The following is a 21137-nucleotide window of genomic DNA, read 5'->3' as shown; positions in this document are numbered from 1 at the left end:
GAAATGTACTCTACCACTGCCCAGGGCTTTGTATAACTCTGATCTAAGCAGATCAGGCTCTTAAAACATTCACACCAGTTCACCCCCTCCAGCTTATCCCTCCCTCCCCAGCCCTCCGGTGTTCACACTGGGAAATGACAGAGCACGCAGGCAAGCACACACACGATAAAGCACACACAGACGCGCACACACACACATACAGTTGCTCTCTCACACATAGGCGCACACACAAACACGCACACACAAATGACAGAGCTTGTTAAAAGTATGCAGGCAGCTTGCAGGCAGCTTGCAGGCAGCCTTGGCCATGCTTGAGCTGGGTTTACAGAGGGTGAAGAGTGTGAGAGAGAGAGGGGTCAGCATTTTCCTGCTTTATTTCGCCAGCTCTCTCCCTCTCTTTTTTTCCCGGAGCGTTTCTTATGCAGGGGCAAAATCAGCCCAATGACGCTGCACACCGAATGATATCATTTTCTTAGCCTATTATGAAAACGGATGAAATTGTAATCAAGCGATTAAGCCTTTATAAAGCACTTTCCACTCTAAACAATAAGGGTATATAAATGTACAATAGTTGCATTAGATTCTACAACAGAGATCGGGGCCTGTAGCTGTGCTCCTGCTAGGTCTTTTTTTTATTGTGGGGACTGCTTTGTCTTTAGGTGTGATCCAAAGTCCCATGTTCTCTGTCATACTGAGCCCAGGCTACATCGACACCACAGCTGCTATGACATCATGCACGCAGCGCAGGCCTGCAATCATCATCTCTCCACCCTGCCAACCAATTAAGAGAAGCGCAACGGTTGAGGTGGAGAGAAACACTGACACTGGGCCAGGGCCACACAAACAGAGGGATGGACGACAACAGGATTAACACAATCTCAGAGAGAGGAGTGCGAAACACTGAGGGTAGCATTTCTATTTACAGGTCTCTGATATATATTTGTGAAAGGTTTTATGTTACATAAGCTAGGTGTCTTGGATCCACATCTTGGCCAGGAGCCAGCACCTACTTTCTTAATGTGTTGTCCTGGCACACAGGTGTTATATTTACCCCCAACAGGTAGGTTGCACCTTAAAATCTGTGATGCCAACACGCACACACACACACAAACCCTTTTTTCTCACCCACACACACTGTTACTGACAGACACAGACTCTTTGACACACACATACTCTGACAGAAACAGACACACACAAACGCACACACACATACATACACCACAACCAAATCCTAATCCACGCGTGGCTCGCGTCACGCCTAAAAATAACCCTGCCTGCACTCCCACAGGTTCCTCTCCTCCTCTCATTGCATCACAGGGGGAAAGCGCTCGTATCCAAGACAACCGCAAGGACCTCTTTTCTTTTTTCCACTGGTTTGCCATGGCAACAAGGAAAAATGCATAAAATAATAATAAGGGGAGAGGGGATTGCAATTTTACTCAATTGGGGAATAATGAAATGCAAATGGTAGTAGTTTAATGTGTCTCTGCTATTGTATTGTAGTTTTTTTTATATCAAAATAATACTGAGAATAAATTGTAGAGGGTGAACAGCACCATTGAAATCCAGAGTATTGCCTTCAAAACGAATCACATTGGAATCGATCACAGGACAGTGAGATACACAAGCTGGATCACAAGGCTTAAACGGCAGTTTAAAAAGGCCAACTCAGAGGTCTATGATGAAAGCTCTCAATGAGAAATGTCTTTGTGAACTTGCTCTCTCACCCGAAAGACTGATTAACTAGATTTCAGATTTCAGATATGCATCATGTCTTACCAAAGTGCTTGAATAAACTTCAGGAGTGTGTGTCTGATTGTACACTTTATATAGTTTATATTCAGATCCACTGGTGCAATATTTGAGTGGCAAGCGTATGGTGTATTTGGTCTGGGGCCGGGGTCGGGGTCTGGGGCCGGGGCGGTATTCATATAGAGTCTTAGAGTAAGAGTGCTGATCTACGATCAGTTTTGCCTATTAGATCATAATGAATGTGATTACATGGACAGGAGGGACCTGATCCCACTCTGACACCGGCCCTGATTTCTCCATGAAAAACTAAAGGTAGAGAATTACAGAACATTTATAAGGAGCTTTTAAATAACAGATGAAAGGTTTTACTTATTTACTTAAGCGCTGTGAAATCAGGTGTGACCTAAATTCCTCCTTAAACAAACTCAAACTTCTGTGAATCTGTGTCACACAACGGGAGCCCGAAATAACTTGAATTCACTACATCAAAACAAAAAATTATTTTGTAGGGAGGCGAAAGAAACGAATTGAAATGTCATTTGAAGCTAGTACGTGCCACATGGTCAACTGAGATCTGCATGTTCAACACTGTTTTCATTCTCACCACCTCATGTATATTGATGCACACAATGTGCTACTATAGTTAGCTACTTAAATGTCCCTGGGATCAACAGTGATAGCCCCAACTCAACTGGAAAATAACATTTTAGCCACACACACACACACACACACACACACACACACACACACACACACACACACACACACACACACACACACACACACACACACACACACACACACACACACACACACACACACACACACACACACACACACACACACACACACACACACTAGCCGTAGCAGTGAAGCAGTTCCACTGCCAGTATTTCAGTCAAGGTCCCTGTTGCTGGTAATTCAGTCAAGGAAGTACTGATTGAATAAGTCTGTGTAATGGCAGGCCTTGGTTCAACGTCACCAACATACCTCTTGACTAAAGACTAAAGTTTCTGACCAAATGTAACAGATAGGATATGGTACAGTATGATATGGTACACATTTACATTACATTTACATTTACATTTAAGTCATTTAGCAGACGCTCTTATCCAGAGCGACTTACAAATTGGTGCATACACCTTATGACAACCAGTGGAACAGCCACTTGCATCTAAATCTTGTTGGGGGAGAAAGGGGGGTGAGAAGGATTACTTACCCTTACTTACCCTATCCTAGGTATTCCTTGAAGAGGTGGGGTTTCAGGTGTCTCCGGAAGGTGGTGATTGACTCCGCTGTCCTGGATTGACTCCGCTGTACACTATACGATATATTTAAGCAATAAGGCACGAGGGGGTGTGGTATATGGCCAATATACCACGGCTAAGGGCTGTTCTTAGACATGACACATTGCAGTATATTGGCCATATACCACAAATACCACATTGCGGTATATGTACCACATATACCACATTGTGGTATATTGGCCATATACCTTGGCCGTGGTACATTGGCCATATACCACAAACCTCCGGGTTGCCTTATTGCTATTATAAACTGGTTATCCACTAATTAGAGCAGTAAAAATACATGTTTTTTTCATACCCATGGTATACGGTCTGATATACCACAGCTGTCAGCCAATCAGCATTCAGGGTTCGAGACACCCAGTTTATAATACACGATACACAATACGATATACAATACAGTATAATATGATCAGATACGAATATGAGGCCTTCAAAGCCAAAGCTGTGATGTGAAACTCTAGTCACAAAGTTTCTAAACCCTGAGGTGCAACATCGTTAGACTTCCGGGAATGCTTGCGAAACAGACCAAGCCAAACCGGGATTTGGGGATTTGACAAATCAGTAACCACATTTCCATCCACAAATTTTATGCAAGTACTTTACTTCATACCATATAATAAAACATATTGACAGCTGTGATGGAAACAGGAAGTCTAGGTACAATGTTATAAATGCAGACAGATCATTTGTTCGTTCGACATGATGGGCTCTTTTTGCATCTGGAAAATGAATTGTGCGAGAAATGGCAATGGACATGCCTTAACGCGCAAATGTTGATATAATAAACATCATATCAAAGTAAACTTGGAGTCACGCGATGATATATTGTGTGTTCCTCCCACTATGATTTGGGAAAGCATGCAATTTATTAGGATACAGATTAGATAAAGTATGATGGAACTTTCAAGGGGTGGTGAAAGTGCACGGTGATGAGCTTGATGCTCCTTTCCAATAAATATCGAGGGTCTTTTTATGGTGACATGGCTCTTATTCATAATAATCTCATCATGTAGACCACATATGTCAGAGTCAAGGCCCGCGGGCCACATCCGGCCCGCGAGAAGGTTTTTTACGGCCCCTGGGATGATCTTGATTTATTATTAGAACCGGCCCGCAGACCGCAGCAAGCCGGCAGCCCGCAGATCTTTTACACGCACCAATACTACATTTCCCACAATGCAACGGTGACGCACCGAGCAGTAGGCTGCTTCATTTCAATATTTATTGGCACAGCAGTTGTCAGCATCACAGTAAAATTAACTTTCAGATACCCATCAAAAATGGCAAAACGGAAGGTGGACACTGAGAACCGGGGTTTCAAACAAGGTGGGAGTCGGAGTATTTGTTCACGGAGGTAGCTGGAAAACCTGTGTGTCTTCTGTGTGGAGAAAGTGTGGCGGTACTGAAAGAGTATAATCTGAGACGACATTATGAAACGAAACACGCGGACAAAAACAAGAATATGGACATGGAACAAAGGCTACAAAAGGCAGAGGAATTAAAACGAGGCCTCAAATCTCGACAGGCTCTGTTCAAAAAAGCCAAATCACAAGGCCAGGCTGCTGTCAAGGCCAGTTTTATTTTGGCAGAAGAGATCGCTAAATCAGCCCGGCCATTTACGGAGGGGGATTTCATCAAAAACTGCATGATTAAAGTTTGTGACGAAGTTTGCCCAGAAAAAGGCAACTCTTTTTAAATGTGAGTCTGAGCAGAAACACCATTGCCGAGAGAGTAGACCAGTTGTCCATCAATCTAAAAGAGCAGCTTGTGAAAAAGGGAAAAGATTTCATTGCATATTCCTTGGCTGTGGATGAGAGCACCGACATTTCTGACATTGCCCAGTTGTCAATTTTCATCCGCGGAGTGGACTCCAGCCTAAGCGTGACAGAGGAGTTTTTGGCTTTACGTCCTATGCATGGCACAACTACGGGGCATGATTTGTATGAAGAGGTGTCAAGATGTGTAAATGAGATGGAGCTGCCTTGGGAAAAACTCGTGGGTTTGACAACCGACGGAGCACCTGCGATGTGTGGACACAGGAGCGGACTGGTGGCGAAGATACGGGAAAAGATGCAAGAGGAAAACGCGACAGGTGAGCTGACAGCTTATCATTGTATCATACACCAGGAAGCGTTGTGCGGTAAAGCCTTGAAAATGGAGCATGTAATGAGCATCATCACGCGCACAGTTAACTTTATCAGAGCCAAAGGTTTGAATCACCGCCAGTTCAAGGCATTTCTGACGGAGTTAGAAACGGAGCATGGTGATTTGCCTTATCACACAGAGGTGCGATGGCTAAGCCAGGGAAAGGTGCTTCAAAGATGTTTCGAGCTTCGTGAGGAGATTTGTCTGTTCTTGGACAGCAAAGGGAAAGACACAACACAACTCCGAGACGAAATGTTTCTGTGTGAAATGGCTTTTCTGTGTGACATTACGAGTCATCTGAATGCAATGAACTTGCAGCTGCAGGGTCGGGATCGTGTCATCTCTGATATGTACAGTACAGTGAAGGCATTTAAAACCAAACTGACTCTGTGGGAGACGAGATGCGGAAAGAAAATTTGAGCCACTTTCCCAGCTGCCAGACCATGAAAGAGAAGCTCTCTACCAGTGCGTTCCCGAGCGCACAGTTGGCTGATAAAATAGGTATGCTTGCCGCTGACTTTCGACGCCGATTTGCTGACTTTGAAGCACAAAAAAGCAGGTTGGAACTGCTCGGTAACCCATTTGCTGTTGACGTGGAAAGCTCACCACCAAACCTCCAAATGGAGTTGATTGACCTCCAATGCAATGATGCACTGAGGGCAAAATATGCGGCAGTGGGTGCTGCGGAGTTCGCCCGTTTCCTCCCGACACAATGCCCCAGCTGCGCATCCAGGCTGCTCAAACGTTGTCTATGTTTGGCAGCACATACCTGTGTGAACAACTGTTTTCTTTGATGAACTTGAACAAAACATCACACAGAAGTCGACTTACTGCTGAACACCTCCACTCAATTCTGAGGATTTCCTCAGCTCAGAGCCTTACCCCGAACATTGATGAACTTGTGGAAAAGATGGGACACCACCAAGTATCACCCTCAACCTCAAACAAGTGAACATTACTGTGCAATCACATATTTAGAGTTTTTACTCAGTTCAAGTTTAAAAGTTAAAGTTTAATATTTGTTTTCACTGCATGTTACTTCTCCTTAAACAAAGTGTTGTTTTTGATTAATAGATTTTTGCACTTTATTTTATTGTATTTCAATCCAATTATATTTTAAAAATATTTCAGTTGAGTGGATGATAGAAAATTGCTATTATTGTTTTTTTCTTTGAAGTAAATTTAGCCCACTTTTGCTAAAATAGAAAATATAGGCTACTGATGGTGCCTTGAATACCGGTTTCTTTCATTTAATGTTCATGTTATGGGGATTTTTATATAAAGGAAATTTGTCTTTTGTGTCTGTTGAAAATTAAAGATTACTGACAGAGCCATAAGAAAATATTGCTTTATTTATCTGATCATATTGGAATATATTTGTTAGGTTTTCAGTAGGTTCAATTAGGTTCACTAGACTATATGCGTCATTTAAAAAATTTTCAATGAACATTCGAACAGTCCGGCCCTCGGCTTGTAGCTAAATTTTTTATTTGGCCCTCCGTCCATTTGACTTTGACACCCCTGATGTAGACGATCCAACCTGCACAGCCAACCCGCACTGTATCTGTGACCTGCTGGCTAGAGCACAGGTGCCAAAACCAGAGTAGGTACATTTACTATTTAACGCAACAGTTTTTGCGATGGAATTGAAAATGTGATGGAAACACATAAAAACGTTGGATTTTTATTCGGTACATGAAAACTTAACATGTTGTGTGCACTACCTCATCCTGCACTCATTTGTATCCGCAACAAGTCCGTTTGGTGGAAACACCACTGGTGGGAATATAGGCATATTTTCTTCGTGGGGATTTTAGAATATTCGCATTCAAATCTGTCGCCAATTGGATGGAAAAAGGTGGTAAGAAAGGTGAAAAATCATTCCTTAGTTTTCCCAAAATCCAAAGGCACAACCTACTACATCCGAGAAAAGTAATTAGTTGAACATGTTATTACTCCAGCTCATGAAAGTGACAAACTGACACGTTTTCATTTCCGTCAAAAACAACTTTATATCGAAGGAGTGCCTTTGATTTGACAACCTGCACACGCGCAGTTTAGCGAGAGACAACATGTTTTTGCACATGAGTTTAGCTAGCCAACATCACCATGACATCGCCTACAAGTGTGATCGGGGAATTATATATCTTCTGGCTATCTTTATACTATACCGTCTTGGATCTAGTGGCCCTGAGTTTTTCCAGAGCATATGAGCTCACCTCAAGTAAAACTCCTGTCCCTATAGAGCCAATCCATACAAAAGAATGCAGTAGTCCAGCCCATTTTACAGTAGCTGTGTCACCATGGTTACGAACCCTAAATTCATCCAGACTGATCTGTTGTGGTAGTGACAGGGGTGACATAAGCATTGTTCACACTGCAGGCCCTAATACTCAAATCAGTTGTTAAAATCCGTTTTGGAACTGACTGTCCAAACAGCAAATTAAAAGTGACCAAATCGGATTACACTAGTTGTCATAGTAACGACTGGTGTGTGCGCTGTGGTGTAAACTGATTGGTGGTGGTGCTCGTGCTTTCTATAATTCCTTATGTAGCAAGCTAAAGTGACAACAGTGCCTGCCATGGACGTTTTCCAGTTGCTTTAAATGTGGGGCGAAGGACGGAGGGGTGCCACTGGAATAGATGCGTTACACCGTCGCCGGTTACCCCCACATAGCCTGGTTCCTCTCTAGGTTTCTTCCTAGGTTTTGGCCTTTCTAGGGAGTTTTTCCTAGCCACCGTGCTTCTACACCTGCATTGCTTGCTGTTTGGGGTTTTAGGCTGGGTTTCTGTACAGCACTTTGAGATATCAGCTGATGTACGAAGGGCTATGTAAATCTATTTGATTTTGATTTTGATTTGATTTGGTTTATCTCTATGCCGACTCACCGTGCCTACAATGGAGGCCCTACCAAATATGGTGGATAAATGAAGATAGTTCACTATTGAAAAAAAAAATGCACTTCCGGTTTACTTAACTGGGTGGGTCTCCCATAGACACCAACGCAATAGCAGCTGGGTCTGGTGTACTTAGCTCATTGACTTTTATTGAAGCAGAAAAAAACAGTCAGTGGGGAGGAAGTCATTGACTTTTATCGAAGCAGAAAAAAACAGTCAGTGGGGTGTCTTGCTTCCTCTTCCATCTCTGGCCTTACCTCTGCACTTTCTCTGCCGACAGCTGATTCAGCCAGAGAAGAAATCAAAGCCTGGGAGGCTCGGTTGTTTCTCAGCAACACAGTATCTCCCTACAGCTAAGGAAACAGCTCTATGGAGCGGCATAAGAAGAATAGTTCATATGAATATAGGCACAATTAGGTTTGGTATTCAAGATAGAAGTAGCCAAAAACATTTCGTGGACAGGCTACATAAACATAAAAGATACAAATTACGTGAGATTTTAGTTCTGGGCTAATGATCTAGGATCCAGTGTTGGGGAGTAGTGAAATATATGTAGTTCAATTAGTAATTTAACTACACATTTTCAGTAGCTTGGTGGTTGGTAGTTGAACCAAATTAAAATCTTGATAGTGTTTTCAGTAGTTACTTTGTTGCCATGTAGCGGTGTAGCTAACTACTGGAACTACACACAATTTTTTGCAAAGTAGGAAAGAATATCCTTTTTTTTTTTTTTTACAGCAGACCTGCCTAATTGTCACTTGAAACAGTTTTTTGTGTTTAATCGGCTAAATTACACATTCTGTTATGTACATATTTGTAAATTGTAACAATTTGTAGTCTATAACATTTCAGATTTAGATATGATTATTTTTCACATAGTAGTTTTTCAAAGTACTTTACTTAAAGATATGCTCCGGAAATGTTTTAAACCTCCCGCTTTGGGCTGGATATGTCAATGTGTAGTTCATACATGCATAATCTATGAGCAGAATGAACGTCTTCAATTAGCCACAAAATCCCTAGTTTGAAAGCGACTGTTTCTGGAAGCTGTGCTGCAACATTTCCCACAAAATTTCCCCCATGTGGGCCAGCCCCCTAGCAATTTAAGTTCTAGACAATGAGCAAGATGCACACACAACAGAGTGAGAGCAATGACCTGGTGCACATATCTGCATATATGTGATGTAATACGCAATTTTTGGGGACCACTTTTGGCATGTGAGCACTACATTCCGAACTACTGGCTAAAAATATATACAAAAGTACCGGAGAATCTATTTAAGTAAACTATATTTGTATAGTTTTTTATATAAAGAAGTAATTGGTAGCTTGGTAAACTACATTTTCAGAGTAGCTTCACCAAAACAAACTAATCAAATCAAATCCAATTTGATTTGTCACATACACATGGTTAGCAGATGTTAATGCGAGTGTAGCGAAATGCTTGTGCTTCTAGTTCCGACAATGCAGTAATAACCATAGCCTCTGCTGAGCCTCTGCTGAGTTGTCAACAACCGGATGTTCCGGTTTTCAAGGAAATGGAAAGAGAGCCTGAGATCCAACTTCCTCATCCACATTTACTGGATTGGTTAAACAGTGCAGAAGAAAACCTCTACTGACAGTTTTGTTCTTCTCGTCAAAAGTATCTGGAGTAGGGCAGGGTTCCTCAACTGGTAGCCCGCGCCCCCCCAAGTTTAATTTTGTTGGACATAAAAGACTATAAAAACACCAGCAAATCAGCTCCAAGTTATTTTTATTTTGGAAATCTGTTCCAAAGTATGCCCACGCTTAATAGAGAGATACTGTATATGTGATCGTACACACATGTGAGCAAGGTTTGAAATGATTATGTTTTAGTCAAATATTATATCTGTTTGGGATTTGTGCGGTCAATTTGCATTATACAAATGATTTCTAAGTATGTTTCCGGCCTCCTGACCATCCGCTCAAGAAAACAAGTTGATGATCCCTGCAGTAGGGGGGGTCTTGTTTCATGCATTTACTTTACGCCTGCTAAGTTAGGTTACCCCATCAAAACATTATAGTTGTGAGATTTGAGGCTGCCCTAGGCCCTGCTTAAATATTTTACAGCTCCTTCCTTCCTTAACCACTGATCTGACACGGTTGGATTGGTGAATGAATAAACTGGTTACCTTGCAGTCATTGCCTCAAGGAAGAAGAGAAGTAAGGATAGAAGGAGGAAGTGAGGGAGGCTCAAGACTGTGGGAGAATCTCAATTAGATTTCCTCTATTCCTCAAGTCCTCTCCTCTGTCCTATCTTCTCCTCACCTCCTTTTGAAAAAGGTCCAAGTTAATCAAGGTGAGGAGGAGAGGAAATGTGGAATTAAATGCGCTTGTATATGAAATGAGGCTATCCTACTGTAGTGTGTCATCAGGCAAATTACGTTTACAGATGTAGAACCCCATAATACATCTGTAAAATGGTCAAATGAAATGTAGCTAGTTGTGCAAGACATTAATAAATGGATAAGTAGCATGTTGTTTTTAAATGTGTGCATGATTTTCTCATCCGATAAAACAACAGCTGTTTCAAAGGAGGTGTGGCGGATTTCAAAACTCTTCCACGGTAGGATACACCTGAACATCCTTCGCCGGGGGAGGCAATCCAGTAGAGGAGCAAACTCCTCAATTTGCCTCTTATTAACGAATTGACACTCCTTCATATGGCGACTACTTATCGGTTTCCCGGTCACAGAGGAGAGGATGACAGAGGAGTCTAGGAGAGGACATACTTTTTACTAATTGAGAATCACCCCAAATCTGGCAGTGTTTTCATGCTGTGTAAGGAAGTGCTTAGGTCACATTTCTGTGGAGCTCATTGATCGTGCAGCATCACACAGCTGTCAAACCCGCCAAAAATCCTGTTGCAGCTGCAAGTTCTCAAAAGGGAGACTATTAAGAAGGATGAAGTTCCTTTAAGCTGAGCTAAAAGCACTCCAAAATAAGACCTATCACAGTTTTGACGTGTAAATCCGCCAGAGTGATTTGGAAAAACTATTAGAAGACTTGAATAACTGCTGAAGCTCATCTCAACCCAAACACCTATGATATGATCTATGATTTTAGACATAACCATCTCACTGTAAGTTTGAGTGTAAAGTAACAAAGGACACTATGATGGTTGAAAAGGACCTCTCTTCCTGCCAGCCGTGTCCTTAGTGCTCATTCAGTAGGCGAGACCAGGGTTTCCCAAACTCGGTCCTGGGGCCCCCCCTGGGTGCAGGTATGGTTTTTGCCCTAGCACTATACAGCTGATTCAAATAATCAAAAGCTTGATGATGAGTTGGTTATTTGAATCAGCTGTGTAGTGCTGAGAGTGGGGGGCAGGACAGAGTTTGGGAAACCCTGGGCTAGACACTACACCCTCTCCCAATTATCTTGTTAGAGAAGATGTCAAAAATGAATGTGTTTACATCACGGTCCCATCCACCAGATATGATGTTCTGATTGAATGGTAAGGTTGAGTTTCAACGTTATTTCAACAAAACATATATTTGTGAAAAACTGATTGGAATTGCTAAAAGGCAAAAATGTAAAGGGAAAAAAATTCACCAAACATTTTATCCAAATCCAATGACGGTGAAATGTTTTGTTGATTTCTCCTTAGTTGACAACTGAACCAACCTGATGTTGAACTGAAGTCTGTGCCAAGTACGGAATTGCAGGAAAGAAACACTATAATTTATATTTTTTGCTCCACTGTCAATAGGGGGACCGCTAAAGTGTTTTGCTCGCAAACGCCCATCCCTGGGTTAAAGTGTTTGCTTGACAGTCGTGGACCCGGGTTCGAGTCCCGGTCGCGGCTACCCCTCATATTTGCTACAATGTCATTACCCAATAACCTACTGTAGGCTATTACTCTCAGAACCAAATGACACATTATCATTTGTTTGTTTATTCATATATTCACATTAAAACTGAAAGAGAAATGTGGTGCGTAGGGAGTGACGTGAGCATGCACCAGGGAACAGGTGCACATGATGTCCGATCCGACTATCCTTATGGCTACATAAGGTCTGGAATTCTGCTATTGTAAAACAGCCATTCTCTCCCAGTCACAAGTACATTTCCAAGAGTATGATTGATAATCCATCATTAACTTGTAAAGTCAGTGATATAGTATTCTAATTCACAAGCGCAAAGGATGGAAGACCGGACACGGGTTAGACTAAATTGTATCTCCTCACACAACTTGGCAGCTATTGAGTGCGGTACGTGAGATAAGAAAATAAATCAGAAATAGCTTGTGCTTTTGCTTAAATGCTTTTCTCTTAGACTATTCCTCACCATCTGTGGGCTTTGTATGCACACCAATAGGCTCCTGCGTAATAACGGTAGCCTAAGCTAGAGGAGGTAAAGTGCCAGGAATATGCTATCATGTGCAAGATCAACATGATTGATATTGCGATGCCACCACTATCAATAATTCACAATGTCCAATCCATTCATTCGTAATATGATAGATTCTAGCGTAAAACAAACCACCTGGTGCCACGGGCGCATCACCGCGGAATCACAATCGATTCTAAATAGCCGGGACACAAAGAAAACGATAGCGACAATAAATTATCTTCTATATCAATAACCATTCTTTCTGTTCAACAAATCACTACTTTATGAGCTCATATTAGGTTACCTTGCTTCTGTTGTTCCCACTGTCCAATTCGAGACGAGAGCGAAGACGGCGCGGCTGAAATGTCAAATCCCTGAGCACCGTTGCTGAAGATTAAAGGGAAAACGGTACGTGTGCCACAGTGCAGAACCCACGGAACTGCGGTTTGAATGCTTCTTGTCGTGCAGGTCTTGAGTCTAGATGACTTAAATATCTAAATGTCACACGTGATAAGACTACAGAGGCTACACGTGCAATATACAATGTACCATAAACAAAGTAAGGAAGTAGTACACTATACTGTGTCCAAAAGTTTAAAAATGATGAGTTTCATCTTCAGCATAGGATACTGTATTAAAATGATGATACTTCAATTACATCCCTACTCTTTTTGAGACCGTTGTGAGGAATTATGGTAAATGTGTAGGCTTGCCACGTCCTGCAGCAAGGTCAGTAGAATATGTGGTCTAATGCATAAATTACAAGTTCCAATGGCAAATAACGTACAGAGAGCATTTTCCTTGTAATATACTGACACCTAGTGGTATGAATATGTCACAAACAATGATATTACTCTTGTAACCATGTTTAATAATAAGCCTGAAGTGATGGTTGGTCTAGGATCATTTCCAATCATGGCTTTTGGATATAAATATTGGTTTGCTTATCTGTTGAGTCACAGAAACGGAAAGGCTTTCAACAAAATTCACTGTGACAAGATGTATTATAACACATTTATTTATTATTCATTGTTGAATTTAATTACAAATTATGTCAACAACCAAAAATAGACAATTATGTGTTGGAATGAGAGAGTGATAAAGAGAGACAGAGATGTTGAACATAAATAGTGGGCCACACAGTCCAGTGAAGGTTGCCAGTTGAGCAGCCTATTTGAGTTGTTGTAAGGCCCACCATTTGAGTGGAACAGCATGCCAGTGGGACGGGACCCAGATTTATCCGAGATCACTGCCACCCGAACTGTTAGAAAAAGACACAGAAAGTCAGTAGCTGGCCTTCCAAACTCACTAAACTCCATATCTAGTGATCAAACTTAGATATTGCTATCCAGGAATCTCTGAGTGGACTGTCACATTCCTACTGCGGGTGTATGCATGAGTCATGTTGATAAACTCAAGGTATGATGAGTCTGTTGTAACAAAGAGCAGACAGTCACGTTGAATCACCCTTTCCCTCAGTCTCTTCATCCTCTCACCGTTGTGTTAAATCGCCTTCCGACTCATCTCTGAACAGCAACCACCCCAGAGCTGACTCAGGTGCAGATCTCTTTCCATACCTATTGGACACAGAGACCATCACATGCTGTATGTCACCAAGAGATACATTACTTGCTGTAGTGTGCTAACAGGGGTCTTAAGATCATATCATGTCCCCTTGTCGCGATGAATAGCCTGGCCACCTGATCGTTGACAGACCCATGAATTGCAAGACACTACCTCAATTAGCCTTTCTGAGTACTGGAAGAGAAGATCCAAGGTCCTTCCCTTCAGAACTCCTTCTCCAATGCGTTTTAAGAAAGAGGCGAGAGGATGCCAGGAATATGAGAAAAATGTATTGAGAAAGAGCCAAAGTTTCAAGAAACTACGCAGACATTACTGGTGTGAATACCCTACTGCCGGGTTCCCCCAATAGGCAGGCCGTGGGCCGGTGATTTTATTTGGCCCACAAGTTTTCTGAGCAAAAAAATATATATAATTTTCATTGTTGGACATAAGACTGTAAAATCAATAGGAAATCAGCTCAAAGTGATTTTAATTTAGGAAATACAGTACCAGTCAAAAGTTTGGACACACCTACTCATTCCAGGGTTTTTATTTGTTTAGCTATTTTCTATATTGTAGAATAATAGTGAAGACATCAAAACTATTAAATAACACATATGGAATCATGTAGTAACCAAAAAAGTGTTAAACAAATATATTTGAGATTTTTCAAAGTAGCCAAGACACACTCAACCAGCATGGCTACCACAGCATTCTGCAGCAGAACACCATCCCATCTGGTTTATGCTTAGTGGGACTATCATTTATTTTTTAACAGGACAAGGTCCCAAAACACACCTCTGGGATGTGTAAGGGCTATTTGACCAAGGGAAGTGATGGAGTGCTGCATCAGATGACCTGGCCTCCACAATCACCCAACCTCTACCCAATTGAGATGGTTTGGGATGAGATGGACCGCAGAGTGAAGGAAAATATGCTAACAAGTGCTCAACATATGTGGGAACTCCTTCAAGACTGTTGGAAAGGAAAAGCATTCTACATGAAGCTGGTTGCGAGAATGTCATCAAGACAAAGGGTGGAAACTTTAAAGAATCTAAAATATATTTTGATTTGTTTAACACTTTTTTGGGGTACTACATGATTCCATATGTGTTATTTCATTGTTTTAAACTCTTCACTAATATTCTACAATGTAGAAAATAGTACAAATAAAGAAAAACCTCAATGAGTTGGTGTGTCCAAACTTTTGACTGGTACTGTGTGTTCCCAAATATTCCCACGCATAAATAGAGGCATATATTTTTGTTTTTGTCAAAAACCATATCTGTTTGGGATTCTCGCTGTTCATTTGCAGTGTGCTAATGGTTTAGAAACGCTGTTCTGGCTCCTCGACCATCCGCCCAAGGAAAAATAGGCCCACGGCTGAATGTAATGTGGACCCTTGCCCTAGTGTGTGTACTCACTACTCGCCTATACCCTTTTTATCTCCAGAGGCAAGAACACATATCTCAAGCAATTAGCTCTAAACAAGGAGAGATTTTAAAGTCCAATGCTCAGCAAGGCAAGCAATCCTTGGTTCCACAGAGAGTGACACAGCTTTTAAATCATCTTTAAATCACTGAAATCAATGCTTTGCCAATGAGGAGTGAATCTCCCTTTGTGTGAGAACAAGAGGGGCTGAACTGCATGGCACACAGCCCTTGTAGTGCATTGACAGCTCCAGCCCACTTAAAGACATGCTCCGATATTTTGGCGACTAAGAAAGTATTTTTTAAACCTCCCGCTTTGCGCTGAATGTGTCCATGTGTAGTTCTTACATGCATAATCTATGAGCAGAATTACTGTCTTACCTCAATTAGCCACGAAATCCCTAGTTAGAAAGCAACTGTTTTCTTGAAGCTGTGCTGTGCATTTTTCCCTAAATTTCCCACCACGTGTGCCTGCCCCCTAGGAATTTGAGTTCTAGCCCATGAGCTTCAGCCCCTCACATTTGAGTGACAGCTAGCAAGAGGCCGGCCCAGTGTTATCCAATGAGGTTGCAGGGCGCACCCAAAGGCTCAGTGGACACAGCACACACACACACACACACACACACACACACACACACACACACACACACACACACACACACACACACACACACACACACACACACACACACACACACACACACACACACACACACACACACACACACACACACACACACACACACACACGACATTAACTTAATGCCTAGAGCAAAACCAGGCTCCTTTTCTTTTCTGTCCATACCATCATTATTTGAAATAACTACACTCTGTTCTCTAAATACTAATCTCTCTGTCTGTGTAATGCTGCTGCATATATGTCTTACCAAAACTGGAATGAAGTTATGTTATAACAGTGTTCAGAACAACTGCCTGTTTGGAGTGCCAAGAGAATATCATTATCCTCAGGATTAATTCAAATATTTCTTGTCTCCTCAGTACTTCTCCCGTGACCTTGGCTAATAGCGGTAATTTGACCCTCTTAAGAACATCAGCAACATTTGATTGGAATTTAGGTATTGGGATTTTTTTGTTGCCTTTGTATTCAAATTGAGTGAAGGAATATGCTATCAGTTTATTGATTGTCAGTAGGAGGTTCCATTCCCATAGAACTGGTTTGAGAAATTGTCCCCCCCCCCCCTGCAATAGGCTGAAACATTGCATTATCTCTGACTATCGTGCCATATCTAAGACAAGGTGTTCCCCTGTTGATAACATGTTAGCCTACAGAGTGCTGAACTCACTCGCCTCTATCTAGTGATGAGGTTGATGCAGTGTCACAGACACACAGACTCAATTGTACTGAGAGACAGGGGCAAATCCTGTTGTGCTTTCATTTTGCCCCCAAGGCACAGAGACAGGACATGAACTTGGAGAGCCAAGAGAATATCATTATCCTCAGGATTAATTCAAACATCTCTTGTCCCCTCAGAGCTTCTTCTGTGACCTTGGCTATAGTGGTAATTTAACCCTCTTCAGAATATCAGCAACATTTTATTGTAATTTGGCAGATGGATTTTTTTTTTTACCTTTGAAAACAAATTTATTGAAGGCATATGCCGAGTCTATTGATTGTCAGTGGGAGGTTCCGTTCCCATAAAACTGGTTTGAGAAATTGTTCCCCGGGTTTCTGTAGCTCAGTTGGTAGAGCATGGCGCTTGTAACGCCAGGGTAGTGGGTTCGATTCCCGGGACCACCCATACTTAGAATGTATGCACACATGACTGTAAGTCGCTTTGGATAAAAGCGTCTGCTAAATGGCATTTATTTTTTATTATTTATTTATTCCCCCCCCAATAGGCTGAAACATTGCATTATCTCGGACTCTCGTGCCATATCTAAGACAAGGTTTTCCCGTGTAGATAAAATGCTAACCTACAGAGTGCTGAACTCACTCACCTCTGTCTATTGATGAGGTTGATGTAGTGTCGCAGCGCTGTGTTGTATCTGGCCCATTCCTCCGGAGGCGCGTTGTCGTCGGGGCTCACCGGCTTGGTAAAGTAGGCATCAGTGAAAGTGCCCAGACAAACCAGCACGCCCAGGACGAGGACGACAAGGATCAACCAGGGTCTCAGTGTGTTGGCCATCTGTAAATAAAGAATGTAGGCTATAGCATTTCCCTGACGTCTGCTGGACTTAAAGAAAAGTTTAACAAAAGCTTGGCATTCTTGGCATCCGAATTTCAAAGTTATCCGTTTTAAGCAAAGCTTTTTGATGACTCAGATGAGTAAGTCTTCGTCTTTTTGAAAGGAGTCTGTATCAGAGACACATTAGCAGTTGCACTGTCTATGGTGCTGAAATGTGTGCCAAAGTTGCTTACGAAATAAACCAATTGGTCTTCAACCTATTGATTCTACAATACTATGGAACATTATATTGTGTTAAGTAATGATAATTAAATAATTGCTTACTCTTGCTAATTGCTACTGCATTTGCGTCCTTTGCCTTTGCAACCATGAAAAACACTTTAAAATTACAAATACTTACACATCAAACATGTTTGAGAATCACTCATTACAAAGATATACAAGGACCTTGAACATTCCCTTCAGATTAGTCAATCCCATTTAGTCATTTAACGATTCCATTGATCGTTTAGTGTGTCTAAATACAAAGTGTCATGCGTGTTACTCAATTTAAATGAAGAGAAATTAAATTGTGAGCAAAATTGATTAATCATATCACTTTAGTAAATGAAAGGTTAAAGGGTTAACGACCTTAGATTTGAGCATCTGTGGTGTTACTACTCCGAGGGTGAAGTCAGCATTATAGGGACACTTTTGGTAAATCGCTATGTAGACAATCAAAATCAGCCTACCCTACTCAAGTAATGTTTATTTTCATTAATTACGGTCTTAATCTACATGTTTATGATGAAAACGAGTGGATAATGGATTATTCAGTGGTTGCTACAATACCTAAAACAACATCAGACCCTTACTTTTGCTAAAGTGTGTCTTTCAGTTGCAGTGGGGCAATTTAGTAGATGAAGTGGGGCACTATTTTCTCATTAGAAATTAATGAATGTCCCACTTCACCTGTCACTTGCTATGAAATTATCAAAGAGGCATTGTAGAGGCTTATAAATAACACACTCTGTTTTAACAATTGTGTCAATGACATTATACTAGACCCTCTCCATGCCCTTGTAAAATGTATTTGGGAACCTTCCAAGCTCTTGGTGAAAATCGAACTAAACGATTCTGCACAGTTTTTACTTGATCACAAAACAGCTCTATTATTCCACAAATGCATAAATCCTTACATAAAATGAGCCTATTTGCAATACTTACTTTCTTACATGTTATTGTCCTTCGTTTCTTTACTCCTCTTGTTATTTCCCTCTAATTTCTTCCACAATCATACTATACTGTTTATGTGCCATATAGCGTCTAGTAGAATCCAGTTTGAGATGTTATAAACTACTAAAACAACATATGTTTATGTAGTTTAGAATATATGAAGGAAATTCCTTCATTAGATACAAATGATGCAGAGTAAACATTCAGCAACAACCCAATAACAGTTGTAGTGATTGGGTTGCAAAATGACCGTAGTACAGCACCCACCTGTAGGGTGTACGAACTACAAAGCAGGATCAAGGAGTTAGCCAACTAGCTTCCCTAAATGTTCTGAATTAACTATTTTTGGGGGGGCATGGTGTAATTGACTCAACAACCAAAAACGCATATCCAAGTTTAGCTTTCTTAATGAACCAGAAAATCAATAGTTATTTATGGTTGTTCATCAAAGTTAGCTGGGTAACTCATTGATCCTACTTTGTAGTATGCGCAAAGTTATCATAATGGTAAAAATGATTAGTCACACTTGATTTGGATAGTCCATCTGGTGGTCACACTATTAACAAACTGTTGATAAGCAACTGCTTCCTGAAGTTAGATTAGGATTGTAGGGTAATGTTTAGAATAAGGGTTATGATAAGGTCTAAGGTTAGAGTTATAGGGCTAGGACAAAGTTTAGGGTTAGGATAAGGGTTAGGGTTAGTAGATAGTTCTACTGTTACTGATAATCGTCATTAAGATGCCAAATTAGTTGATTTAGAATGGGATGATACCAAAATAGCCTACCTTTAAATAAAGAAAAATGTAGTTTATTATTTCCTAAATGGCATTGCCATCGCATTTCAAAAACTACCCAATTGCTAAAACTAATTCAACAGTCAAAACCTCCCAACTCAGCATAGTCACAGAGAGCAAAACGTAACTCATTACTCACTCTGCAGCAGGCTTGCTTGCTTCACCGGTTTTCACTATGTTCTGGTTGTGCGTTTTATTATTCCCAAATCCGGATGGTTTATATGGTCAAGGCTACCTGATGCGCGCGCCTTGAGAGACGGCAAAGTCACGTTTTCAACTCAATCTACGCAAGCGAGAACGAGCGGAGTACGGAAGCACTCTTTCCCTATTGAAAATATCAAATCAAATTCTATTCGTCACATGCTTGTAAACAACAAGTGTAGACTAACAGTGAAATGCTTACTTACGGGCCCTTCCTAACAACGAATAGAGAAAGAAAATAGATACATACTTTTAAAAAGTGTATCACGTAATAATAAAAGCAATAATAAATACAAAATGCGTAAAGATAACTTGGCTATATACACAGGGTATCAGTACCGAGTCGATGTGCAGGGGTATTGAGGTAGATATGTACATTTAACAAATAACTAGGAATACAATGACAGATAGTGAACAATAGCAGCAGCTTATGTGATGGGTAAAAATGTTTTTTAAATTGTCCAAAAAGAGCCAATGCATATATTCCGGGTAGCTATTTGGTTACCTATTGAACGAGCTATTTATCAGTCATGGCTTGGGGGTAGAAGCTGTTCAGGGTCTTGTTGGTTCCAGACCTGAGCAAAGCATAAAATACAACCTTTCAGTGTCAACTAAGGGCATTTAATGTACTTTCATGTCCTTATTATGATTTGGGAGAACATGCCAAACTCAAAATTTAGTGAATATGATCAAACAGCGTTAACTAGGGAATATCATTTAAAAAAATATATCATTGGGAACCCCTGGTCTATGACCCGGGTGGCTGAGATAGCCTACCTTTGTCTGATTTCAAGCAGTAACGATCGACACATAAACTCAGCAAAAAAAGAAACGTCCCTTTTTCAGGTCTGTCTTTCAAAGATAATTAGTAAAAATACAAATAACTTCACAGATCTTCATTGTAAAGGGTTTAAACACTGTTTCCCATGCTTGTTCAATGACCCATTAACAATTAATGAACATGCACCTGTGGAACGGACGTTAAGACACTAACAGCTTACAGACGGTAGGCAATTAAGGTCACAGTTATTAAAACCTAGGACACTAACTAAAGAGGCCTTTCTACTGACTCTGAAAAACACCAAAAGAAGGGGTCCCTGCTCATCTGCGTGAACATGCCTTAGGCATACTGCAAGGAGGCATAAGGGCTGTGGCCAGGGCAATAAATTGCAATGTCCGTACTGTGAGATGCCTAAGACAGCGCTACAGGGAGACAGGACGGACAGTTGATCGTCCTCGCAGTGACAGACCACGTGTAACAACACCTGCACAGGATCGGTACACCCGAACATCACACCTGCGTGACAGGTACAGGATGGCAACAACAA

The 21137-nt window shown here is 41.2% G+C and overlaps 2 protein-coding genes across 5 annotated transcripts in view; both read right to left on the bottom strand.

The window, feature by feature from the left end:
• Nucleotides 1-13169, bottom strand: part of mpp2b (MAGUK p55 scaffold protein 2b) — a 48452-nt gene extending 35283 nt beyond the window's left edge. The window contains exon 1 of one of the 2 annotated variants that reach the window (XM_035748868.2): nucleotides 12763-13169. The gene's annotated coding sequence lies outside the window, so the exon portion shown is untranslated. The remainder of the gene's footprint in view (nucleotides 1-12762) is intronic. The other variant, XM_035748862.2, reaches the window with a different exon arrangement.
• A 291-nt stretch (nucleotides 13170-13460) lies between these two features.
• On the bottom strand, nucleotides 13461-20706 carry pyyb (peptide YYb). Of its 3 annotated transcripts, XM_035753676.2 has the most exons (5): nucleotides 20587-20706; nucleotides 20315-20384; nucleotides 17411-17598; nucleotides 13955-14035; nucleotides 13461-13719 (listed from the first exon to the last, which is right to left on the bottom strand). In XM_035753676.2, exons 3-5 carry the CDS (start codon nucleotides 17596-17598, stop codon nucleotides 13695-13697), a joined length of 294 nt encoding a protein of 97 aa, XP_035609569.1. In that variant the 5' UTR covers nucleotides 20315-20384; nucleotides 20587-20706; the 3' UTR covers nucleotides 13461-13694. The 3 variants fall into 3 exon arrangements, with proteins under 3 accessions (XP_035609569.1, XP_035609562.1, XP_035609555.1); XM_035753669.2 differs by lacking the exons at nucleotides 20315-20384; nucleotides 20587-20706 and adding an exon at nucleotides 19737-19913; XM_035753662.2 differs by lacking the exons at nucleotides 20315-20384; nucleotides 20587-20706 and adding an exon at nucleotides 19748-19910.
• Nucleotides 20707-21137: the final 431 nt, after the last annotated feature.

This window comes from Oncorhynchus keta, chromosome 3 (genome assembly GCF_023373465.1).
Source record: "Oncorhynchus keta strain PuntledgeMale-10-30-2019 chromosome 3, Oket_V2, whole genome shotgun sequence".
NCBI classification, from domain to species: Eukaryota; Metazoa; Chordata; class Actinopteri; order Salmoniformes; family Salmonidae; genus Oncorhynchus; species Oncorhynchus keta.
This window is presented reverse-complemented; position numbering and strand designations above follow the sequence as displayed.

Bases quoted from the DNA above. Each gene is read 5' to 3' on its own strand.
- pyyb (XM_035753676.2), bottom strand. From the start codon at position 17,598: ATGGCCAACACACTGAGACCCTGGTTGATCCTTGTCGTCCTCGTCCTG. The intron at 14,036-17,410 runs GTGAGTGAGTTC...TGTGTCCAATAG, and splicing joins AACCTCATCAATAGACAGAG to GTATGGAAAGAGATCTGCAC. The intron at 13,720-13,954 runs GTGAGAGGATGA...TTTTTCTAACAG, and splicing joins GAAGGCGATTTAACACAACG to TTCGGGTGGCAGTGATCTCG.